Below are 11,532 nucleotides of genomic sequence, written 5' to 3'. Positions count from 1 at the left end.
GATATACATAGTTGCGATCTTTTCCATTGACAAAGAATGCATTTGATTGTTTGGGCTTTCAATCACATCATCATTGGCTTTTATTCCTCTTGGCATATTTACTATTAATAAAATGATAGAAGAAGTAGAATGTACCTTTCAATCAATTTAGGGTTTCAAAATCTATCTTGAGTTTGAGAGAGAGAGTTTTTTACCACATAATAGCAACGAACCTTCTGTGGAAGGAGTCTGAGACAATATAACTTCTATTGATTTAGTTCCATATGTCGAAATTGGCCTCCTTGTGAATGATATAAATAGATCTATTCTATTCTATTTTATTCTATTCAATAGCCTCTCTTTTTCTTTGGTAAAAGCACACAATTATATTAATTGTATATAAAATCCACTTAGTTACAACACTTCTTAGTCTCGTCTACCTATCATATGCCTATGTAGGGAGAGGGACGTTTTGTAATGCTATTAAAAAACCGGAATATGAATTTGAGGAAATGATCCCGACATGTTCTAACATCCAAAATTTCCACATGAGAATACCTTTAAGCTTTTTTATATAGGCTTTCACCCCATGTCTATTATCAAACATAAAAGCATTACCATATTCCAATTGTGTTGTAGACCCCAATAATGAAAAAATTGGAACAATATCTCCATCTCATCATTTGAACCATTTTGAACATATTGAGAAAAAACCCATTGTTGAGTTCTACACGCTATAGGACATTTAATGAACCTATGTGTACTATCCTCAAATGGAACGGTGCAAAGGACCCTAGTCCTCGTCTCTTTAAGGCAAAACCTAATGGGAGCCCACCAATCATGACTCTCCATATGAAATGGTAGATGGGAATGCCAACTACCTTGTAATAGTTTCCACCACCTTGCATTTGACTTACATACATTCAATAGACTCTCTCTCTCTCTCTCTCTCTCTCTCTCTCTCTCTCTCACACACACACACACACACACAAACACAAAGTCACATCTCCATCGGAACATTCATTGGTAAAGTTCTTGAAGATCGAGAGCCACTACTTATTTTCAAATGTACTACTTCTACTACTACTACTACTACTACTTGAGGAAATTGAGGAAATGTAGCATTTATGAATCCTTGGTAACTAATGGGAAAGTAGCTTCATTTTGGAGCAAAAAGAAATGTTAACATTTATGAAAATTGTGGGTCTCATTGGTCATAATTTTAACCTCCAAAGACAAATAAAATCTATCTCTCTTCTCTGTCTCTGTCTCTGTCTCTCTCTCTTTTACGTGCTGGTAACTCGGTGGCTTCTCTCTCTCTCTCTCTCTCTCTCTCTCTCTCACACAGAGTATGTATATTATGGCCATTATCCACATTGAAGGAGCAGAAACGGGCCACGTTTGTATTTGCTCAGGAGCCTATTGTAATTAATGGCTGCCCCTTCTGCAGAGAGCAATCCCTCCGCTGATGTTTCTCCTCCTCCTCCTACACAAAACCCTACCTTCCCTATACAGTATACTCAACTTTTTATCAATGGTCAGTTTGTGGATTCAGTTTCAGGTAACAAATTTATGCCACCATCCCCTCCCATCTCTCTCTCTGTATGTTTGTGTGTAACATATGAATGTGTATGCATTTACTAAAAAGTATGAATTTACGTATTTTTTGTGTATGTATGTGTAGAAGTATGTTAGCATTAGAAAAGTATGCATTCATGTTCGTGTTCTCTGTCTGTGTATGCTTATGTATGTGTGTGTGAAAGAGAGAGTAGTTTGCTCAATCTCCTTGGCCTAAACATAATTTGGATTCATTACTTCCTTTTCCCCTTGTTTTTATGACTAAGATGATTTACCTCTTAACACTAAACATCCTGTGGATTGAGTTCACCTTGTTTTCCCTTGGTTTCCTTTCACATTCTTTGCTTGTAGTAGCTTATTTTTGTGTACTTTATCATTGATGACTAAAGTGAATTTTTTCCCTCTTTCCGGTAGTTCCTCATTTGTTCTTAGTTACTTTGTCAAGATGGGTTGTATGATTGTTAAAAATTATGGATGATGATAAAAAGCAGAATTTTGATGAGAAGTTAGTAATCAATATGCTAATCAATCAGCATTAAAACACATAATCCATAATCTACATTTTGTTCTTTCAAATTTCAACACCATAGTCTTAATCTAGATTATATGAAACTCCAATATATTTGAATTTACTATTATGGAAATCCCTAGCTGTAAGAGTTTCTATGATTGGGAATGACTCACCGAAAGGAAACAGTCATATAGTGTGAAAAGTTGTCCATAGAAACTTTAGGTTCTTTAAATAGTAATAAATAAAGTAATAAATAAACATATATATACATACATATATAGGTTCTTTTTATATAGCTTGAGACCTTGTCTATCTATATTAAGGGATTTGATCCCTTTAATCTAGGGCAACATTCGTTGAATTATGGCACATCTAATTCTTGCTGCCATTTGAGGATTTTATGTATATTAACCTACATGATGTCATCCTTTGATTTCCTGCATCAAGATGGGCACTAATTGTATGATTGTGATGGATCATCTTGCGCCGTTTCTTCAAATTGCTCATTAAGATGAGTGTCGCAGTTGAATAATATTGAGATAACTGATCGCAAGATCCTCATTTTTTTCCATCAATCTCTCTTGCACAGGAAAGACATTTGAGACACGTGATCCGCGTTCTGGTGATGTGATTGCAAACATTGCCGAAGCTGACAAAGAGGATGTCGATATTGCTGTGAAAGCCGCCAGAAAGGCTTTTGATGAAGGGCCATGGCCTCGCATGTCTGGATACGTATGAGTACTACTATTAAATTGTACTCATACCTTGCTAAGCATCTTATATAGTTGAGGTTCTTTCTAAGTTTTGATCTCTAGCTGTTTATTATACATGCTTTCATCATGGAGTGTTTGCATTTCGTTTTAAAATGGATCAGGCCAGAGGAAAGATTCTTCAAAAGTTTGCCGACCTTATGGAACAAAATGAGGACGAGTTGGCCTATCTAGAAACAATAGACAATGGGAAACCCCTGTTTATGTCCAAGTATGTGGATGTTCAGTTCTCTGTCCAGCACCTTCGGATCACAGCAGGTATGAATGGTAGAAGACATTTTAAGAGGGAATTGTCATAATGGTTATTTATGCATGAATGGGATATGTTGGTGATTGTAAGCTGATTTTTGAGTCGCTTCATATTTTTGATAATTATTGAAAGCTATTATTATGGAACATATGGAAATGTTGTTGATATGCATGTTTTTGCAGAACACATGGGGGTTTTGTTGATGTTTATGCTGATTCTGAGTTTTTTAAGATATTGATAACTATATAAAGAGAATCTTTTCTATATGTATGCTGATTTTGAATGGCAGTAACATATTGGTAACGGTTTGGAAAAGCTTTGTTTGCTGAACATATGGGAGTATCATGGATATGTGTATGCTGAACATATGGGAGTATCTTATTTTTTGCAACTATATTTCAGGCTGGGCAGATAAGATCAGTGGGAGCACATTCAAGCTTAATGGACCTTTCCATGGTATCTCTCTCTATGAGCCAATTGGTGTAACTGGGGCCATCATTCCATGGAACTTTCCAATGATTATGTTTATGGTTAAGGCTGCTCCTGCTCTTGCTGCTGGTAACACACTCATCATCAAACCAGCTGAGCAGACACCCTTTACAGCCCTCTACTTGGCAGCTCTTGCCAAGAAGGTTTGTGTCTGTTTCACACTACATTTTCCAGTTTTTAAATGGTGTTGGGTACAAAAAAAGGTGTCCTCATTCACAGAAGGCGGTGCTCACTAATATATTTACATTAAGGAAAGAATATCTGATAAGGCATGTATACCTTCAATTCTACACTCCAATGATTTTTATGTATTTCTCATCATCTCCTCTTATTTCATCATGCTTGGAAACTTGACTGACTGGTAACAATCGGCAACAGTTCAGTTTGGTTCGAACCACGAAAGCATAGCTTAACAGTAAAAACGGTTTGGTTTGTTAGGTTTAGGTTCAAGTTTTTTTTTAATGGTTTCGGTTTGGGGATTGAACGGTTCGGTTTGGTTTTAACAGTTTGAAACTGCGGTTTAACGTTTTGATGGTTTTTTAAAAAAAATTAATTAATTAATTAATTTTTTAAACAAACTTTTCATTTTTAAGCCTAGTTCTCACATTTTAGGAAAAATCTTTAAAATTTTTGAAAATTAAAAATTTGAAATAATTAACAATTTTAAAAATTAAAAATTTAAAGTTTGACCTAAGTTGAAAACCGAAACCGAACCATGAAACCACAGTTTAATGGTTTGGATTTTTACCTAACGGTTTTGGTTTAACAGTTTCGTGGTTCGGTTCGGTTCACGTTTCAAAAATTTTAAACAGTTCAGTTTGGACATTCTTGAACCAAACCATTGCCGATTGTTACTGACTGGTGAAAAAGTTTCTCACCTAATCACTGCATTTTAATGTAGATAATAAGTTAATAATCTCGAATATACTGTTTGCACAGAATCATTCTACAGTTTGTATCTAATGAATTTTGAACCTTCTCTCTTGTGGTTATCATTGTTCGATTCATAGTGCATCATTCCTCCTCTTTCAAACATTCATATCAAGTATTCATAGCAAGCAAACAATAATATGTCTAGACTCAACATGTTGCATGCTCACTCAACTTTGACTGTAGAACCTTTTTCTTCTGCGTATCTTTTTTCCTTCATTGTGCCATTTTATGATTTGTGTATCCTTTGTAACTGTATCTTATGTATTGTTTGTAGGCTGGGGTGCCAGATGGCGTCTTAAATGTTCTACCTGGCTTCGGGGAGACCGCAGGAGCTGCGATTTCAGGCCATATGGACATAGACAAGGTAACAAACAAACAATACCATATGGTCAAATAGCTAATCTGTTTTAGAAACCCGCCCTTTTCTATCTTTGTAGGTTGCCTTTACTGGGTCCACAGAGGTGGGTAGGCTCATTATGGAAGCAGCTGCTAAGAGTAACTTGAAACCGGTCACCCTAGAGCTCGGAGGTAAATCACCCTTGATCATCTGTGAAGATGCTGATCTGGATGTTGCGGTCGACATTGCCAGCTTTGGAATCTTCTTCAATATGGCAAGAACTCCACTATTATTTATTCTACATCCATCTGAAGAGTCTGGGGGTTTTGTACACAGTGTGTATATTATAAACATTAATATGGTGTAGGACTTATAATTCTTGAGAAATGTTGTTTGGAAGTTAAAACCCAGCTTTGCCAATAGGATTGGTATTGGGACAAGCAATAACATCTGATTTGCTGGCATCAACTGTAGCATGATTTTGTCTTTAACAAAAACAAATTGATGGGGAAAAATGGAAGGCCTCAGGAAAACAAATGAAATTTGAATAAAATTAAATGAAGTCTAAAGATAGAAGATAAAATATGAAGGAAAAGAATGAAATGAAAATGGAGGGAAAAGGAACTTTTAAATATGAATAAAGAAAAGGAAAAGAGAAATCTGAAGAAAGAAAATGAAAATTGACGGCAGAAATAAAAAATTGGAATCCAAAGATAGAGCATGTAATTTGTTGTTATCATTTTCCTCAACCGTTAAGAGCACAAATCAGTGGGAAATGAAGATGGTCGTTATGTGGACAGGGGCAATGTTGTGCCGCAGGAAGCAGGGTATTTGTACAAGAGAATGTCTATGAGGCTTTTTGCAAAAAGGCTGTGGAAAAGGCAAAGAGTTGCGTGGTTGGTGATCCATTCAAATCTGGAGTGGAGCATGGACCAATTGTAAGTGTGTATTTTTTGAATTCTTTTTATGTTGGAACATAAACAAAAGAAATAAATAAAGAACATTCATTATCAATCATTTTAATAGATGCGCGTAAACTTCGATATCAGAGTTCTTTCAATCACTTCAAAAATGAATATAGCCTTTAAGTTTCTATCTATCACTTGGAACCCAAGAAAAAGAAAGACTATAATCATGTGGCACTTGAAAAGAGAATACAGTTTGTGAAGTATCTAGCAACCACTTAGACAAAAAATGCTACCAATCACTTAGGATTTTACAAAGATATAATGAATAGAACTGCTTGAAAAGTGGCTATAAGCAATGTCACATGAGATTCAGTTCTGATGCTTGAAAAGTGGATATAACCTAATGATGCCTCTTCTTATGACTTTTCTTCTAAACTTTATTATTACCAAAGAATCTCAATCTTGTTTGTTTATGGAACTTCACCACCTCATGACATTGCTATATTGTTTGAAACTTCTTTTATCCTTATTCTTTCCCTTGGGTGAAAATATTGTTTGAAAATTATTTTGTTGGAATCAGACTCTTACTAATTTAATCAATAGATTAACATCTCTTGTATATATTTAGAGAGAGAGAGAAATTAAAATCTCTTGAGTTCTAGCAAGAAAAGTCCCTTGCATCATTGGTTTTTGCATTCCATGATCTTGTGTTGCAGGCCAAATTCTTGTTTGAAGAGGCAGTGGTATCCCTTATTTCATAAAAAAATACCACAATGGAAAACATAGTGATCTGCTGATTCCACTCCCAATGTCACATTCTTCATCTGATTCCACTCCCCATGTTAATATAATCTCTTTGTGACATCAACCTCTGTGAGCGATTTAAAAACCATTTAATGGGAAAAGAAAGATGTTTGTGCCTTTTTGCTAAAATACTGTTTGTCGGGTGCTAGGTGGATGAAACGCAATTCAACAAAGTATTGAGTTATATTGAGAGTGGCAAAGCCGAGGGTGCTAAATTATTGACTGGGGGAAACAGAATTGGGGACAAAGGCTATTACATAGAACCAACCATCTTTGGAGATGTCAAAGTACAATAAAATAAGCTTTCTTCTGGAACATCCCATGTTCTTCTCTTTCTAATTTGTTAATTTTGTTTTGTTATTTTTACTTATTCCTTGTGTCCCTTTCTTTTCTGGTCTAAAAGGAGTGTATTTTGAACTGATTTGATCCTTGTAGGATGACATGAAGATCTGCCAGGATGAAATTTTTGGGCCAGTTATGTCTGTTCTAAAGTATAAGTAAGAGAACTTCCATGTAATTTCTTATAATGTCTTTTTGTTTTAATGCATTGAAACTTGGATGATCATTTCCACTGCATTTTAGTTATCTGGTTTTTTAGGACCTTTGATGCAATGAGATTTGTTGATGCATATTCATTTCTTGGCATTTTTTACAACCTTTTGATGGTGGCATAGGATCGAGCATATGATTTTCTTGGTTTATATTTTATTATGGCATTCAATGATATGAATATTATCCTCTTTTCTTGGATTTTCTCTTATTAGGACCTTCGATGATGATATTACCCATGCATTTTCTTGGCGTTTCTTACAATGACCATTTGATGATGAGCTTGCATTATTTTGCACATATGTTTATCTTGGCATTGTCTAAGAGTCTTTTGATGATTGAGATGATATGTGCATGTATGCTTTTTCTTGGGGGCTTTTGCTAGCACTTTGGATGAGGCAATAAAGAGGTCCAACGACACCACATATGGACTAGCCGCAGGGATCGTGACGAAGAACATTGACACTGCGAATAGGCTGTCAAGGTCGATTAAGGCTGGGACAGTGTGGATCAATTGTTACCACGTCTATGATGTTGCACTGCCTTTCGGTGGATATCGAATGAGTGGGTTCGGCAGAGAGCATGGTATTCATGCCATTCTTAACTATATGCAACCCAAGGCTGTAATCACTCCTCTCCATGATTCCCCTTGGCTGTAACTACTTGTGCAAAACGTAGTATAGTTTCATTCCATTGTTTTGCATAGCACCTTTCTTTTATTAACCGATCTTATTGAATCCTAGGGAAGAAAATCAGTGTTCCTTGTTTTTTTGTGCTCTTATGTATGTCCGATATATTTATGTATATTCTATGAATGTTGATTCACATCACTTTTGAATTTAACTAGGGATTTTACACCATTTCAAATTTAGTGCCTTCAAAATTGGGATTTATAGGTGGTGATTTTATTTAATTTTCTAGTCCATGTAATGATTTTCCTCACATTGAGTGCAACATTTTGTATCCAAAAATTGGGAATCATTTATGTTCTTTTATTGAGTGTTTGGTGTAATGTTTCCAAATATAAGAGGTTCAACAACATTGTATTAGGAATTTTGTTGCATGTATTTTTCCGCATGTATTTTATCCTCCAATTTTTTAGATACCCACTCACTAAGTTTGACGCGAGAGATTTCCACCCTGTTAGATATCCAAGGTGACAAGTTACAACTAATCATACAATGATGTCCTATCCTTCTTGACCACCTTAACCCTAACACATTGTTTTGTATACATAAAATGAGGACAAATGTGTGATATTACTCTCAACCTTGAAGCATTTGAAAACATTTTTTATATATGTTTTGTCTTACTAATATTTTCATGATTAAGTGTCAAAAACACGACATAGGCATCTATGAGAGCTTGAACAATACATGGTTTCTCTAATGGTAACCTCAATCCAAGCAATTTTTGCTCCACAACCATATTGTGTAATTTGACAAGAATAAGATGTGTCCCAATATTGAGTAGTAGGGGACTAACCAGGCATCCATGTCTAATTGATTTGCAAATAGAAATAGGTTGGGTTACTCCTCTGGTAAACACCATATGTGAAACAAAATTCACCCCTAATGTGTATATCAACTTAGATGTATGATCACCAAAACTGTATGAGACATTAATTAATTTATAAACAACAAATCCAATTTATCATATGCCTGTCAAGATCCACTTGTAAAACACTAATTCTTATTTAGTTTCTTTTGCATAACCAATTGTCATTTGAACATTCAAAATGTTATGTAAAATATCTCTTCTTGATAAGAACTTATATTTAGGATTATGAATTATAGAAGGCAAAAATGTAATCCATTGGCCATCACTAAATCTTGTACATTACCACCATAATGGAAATAGGTCTCCATTGAACAAAGCAAACTAGAGAAGGGACCTTTAGCCAAAGCTTATCAAACCAATCTTCCAAGGATGAGGCATTTCCCCTTATTGTAAAAGGCTCCTTTACCTTAATAAAGAGTTCATTTGTTAATACATCCTACCGAGGACTCTTATCATTAGCAAGATGTGACATGACATGTCCCACCTCATCCTTTGAAATATCAACATTGTGCGATACATGGTTTTTTGCACCTTCGAAAAAAACATATTTATCCTTTTCATTATCATCATCAATACACTTGTACATATTGTATATTTCACATATTTCTTCACAATTTCTTGAGGATTGAAACACATCATACCAACCTCCACTAACATTACAACATTATGTCTTTTATGTGATTCATGCAGATCATGAACAAATTATTTGATTGACAATTAGCATCTCCACTTCTTTTCTTAGATGATGTGGTCTACCTTGTTGATAATTTTTCATTGTAAGATCATGTATTGAAAAAATTAATATCTCTTAATATCCCATCAATTGTGCATCACTTTCCCAATAAATTAACAATCTTACATTTATCAAGAAGATTAACTGTGAGACTTAATTTCTTTCTCATTCTAAAGGCATGATAAATTCCATAAAATCTAGTTAACTTGCAAACATTCGTAACAAATACTTCCCATGTTTCATACCCATTAAACTGAATATGATAAGCAAAAATATAAGCACGTGGTTGTTATATGAAATGTAAATCATTCAACTATGTTGTCTTGGTCATATTTTGTGCGTATAGATTGTATATACATTATGTATGCGTATGAGTTTTATGACTCTATTGCGTATTACATATGTTATTACATTATTTGCAATTGATATTATATAAGTGTAATATGTGACGTGTGTCATACATGTATGAAGTAAATACCTCAATTCCGTATTGCATAGACTTTTATTTTTTGGATGTTGGGTGTGTGTAGAGTTCACAAGCCTCGATTACTTATCTCGATTACATCGTCATTGGTTTATGTTTTTGTTAATGATTCTTTAATATATATATATATATATATATGTATATATGTATGTATATGTATGATCACATGTATATGTATGTTATCTTATACATGTTGTAAATATGTAATATATATGTTAGGAATATGTTACATTATATTAGCATGTCAAATGGTGTCCTTTTTTAGGTTAGGATCATGGTGGTCATTATCAATTAGCAACGGTTCAACTTAAACCAAATTGAACCACGAATACGTGGCTTAACGGCTTAACCGTTTAAACGGTTCAATTCGTTTCAGTTTGAGCCTTTATCTACTTAATGGTTTCTCGTTTAAATAGTTTGAAACCGTGGTTCAAACGGTTTGACAATTTAGGATTGACCTTGATCATTTTTTAAATATTCTTTTGAACATTTTAAGCCTAATTATAATATTTTAAGAAAAAACTTTAAATTTTGAAATATATAATTTTTTAAATTAAAATGTGAAATTTTGAATTTTGACCTAACTTGAAAACTGAAATTGAACCACAAACCGTGGTTTTTACGGTTTGAGAAGCATGGGCACAAGGATGTGCGTGCATGAAAGATGCCTCTAACATGTGGTCATACAACCATTCCTCACCTATTTGAGGGGTTAAGGGCAATTCATAAGGTGGCCTTTATGAAACTTGCATCCAATATCCCACACTCGTTGCATGATTACAAGGCCACCACGAGACCATCATTACAAATGGCATTCATGATGACCACGTAATAGGCCACATGGGCCAATTGCAAAAAAGAGGGTTAGTGCTGGCTTGGCCATTAGATTGCTTTCTTATTGTTTGCCATTGTAATGACAAGACCTGAGGTTGGGTAATGTACGAGCATAGTTTTCTAGTCATAACGGGGCGAAATAAAATAGAAAAGGATTGGGGCGCAAACGTTTTTATCTCATAGAAATTAATATAAAAATTAATTAATTATATGACCATTTTGTTGCCCATAGAGTCTTTGTGTGAAAGGCATTGTTGTAAGCATAGTATGTAAAATTCGTGTTTGTCTGCCATATCATTCGTTTTCCTACGTTGGAAAACGAACACGAATGATATTCAAATATTCGTGTTTTTTTTTTCCTTTTTTTTTTGTTTTTTCCCCTTTCCCCCCTTTTCCTCGGGACATTAACGTAACGTTACGCTCTCCTCTCCTCTCCTACCTAGCCTCGAACGATTTGTTGCTTGAATGATCTGCATACCAACGAGATTCAACTATATTTAGGGTTAATAATAGGGTTTAAAGTTGTTTAAACTTTAGGTCATAGTATGTACTATGTATTATGTGCTATGTAGTATAGAAATTTCTGTAATTGTTTTGTAATTTCTCTGAAATTTCTGAAATTTCTGTAATTTCCGTAATTTCTGTTATTTCTTTGTAATTTCTATCATTTCTGTAATTTCTTTATAAGTTTTGAAATTTCTATATCATTTCTTTGTGATTTTTGTAAATTTTCTTTTATTTGTTCTATAATTTCTGTAATTATTCTATAAAGCTTGTAATTGCTTTAATTTTTCTATAATTTCTATCATTTTG

At 34.3% G+C, this 11,532-nt stretch overlaps 1 protein-coding gene across 1 annotated transcript; it reads left to right on the top strand.

The window, feature by feature from the left end:
• The first annotated feature begins 1,370 nt into the window (after window positions 1-1,370).
• Window positions 1,371-7,975, top strand: LOC147859282 (aldehyde dehydrogenase family 2 member C4-like). The gene is made up of 10 exons (XM_087325532.1): window positions 1,371-1,540; window positions 2,658-2,800; window positions 2,943-3,096; window positions 3,491-3,720; window positions 4,785-4,874; window positions 4,948-5,121; window positions 5,648-5,785; window positions 6,709-6,846; window positions 6,995-7,056; window positions 7,494-7,975. The coding sequence occupies exons 1-10, from the start codon at window positions 1,411-1,413 to the stop codon at window positions 7,765-7,767; spliced, it is 1,533 nt and encodes a 510-aa protein (XP_087181658.1). The 5' UTR covers window positions 1,371-1,410; the 3' UTR covers window positions 7,768-7,975.
• The last annotated feature ends 3,557 nt before the right edge of the window (window positions 7,976-11,532 follow it).

This window comes from Azolla caroliniana, unplaced genomic scaffold, assembly GCF_043228905.1.
Source record: "Azolla caroliniana isolate FFs.n. ecotype wild unplaced genomic scaffold, voAzoCaro1.0.p SCAF_10, whole genome shotgun sequence".
NCBI lineage: Eukaryota > Viridiplantae > Streptophyta > Polypodiopsida > Salviniales > Salviniaceae > Azolla > Azolla caroliniana.
Note: the sequence above shows the minus strand (reverse complement) of the source record. Positions and strands in the feature narration are given on the sequence as shown.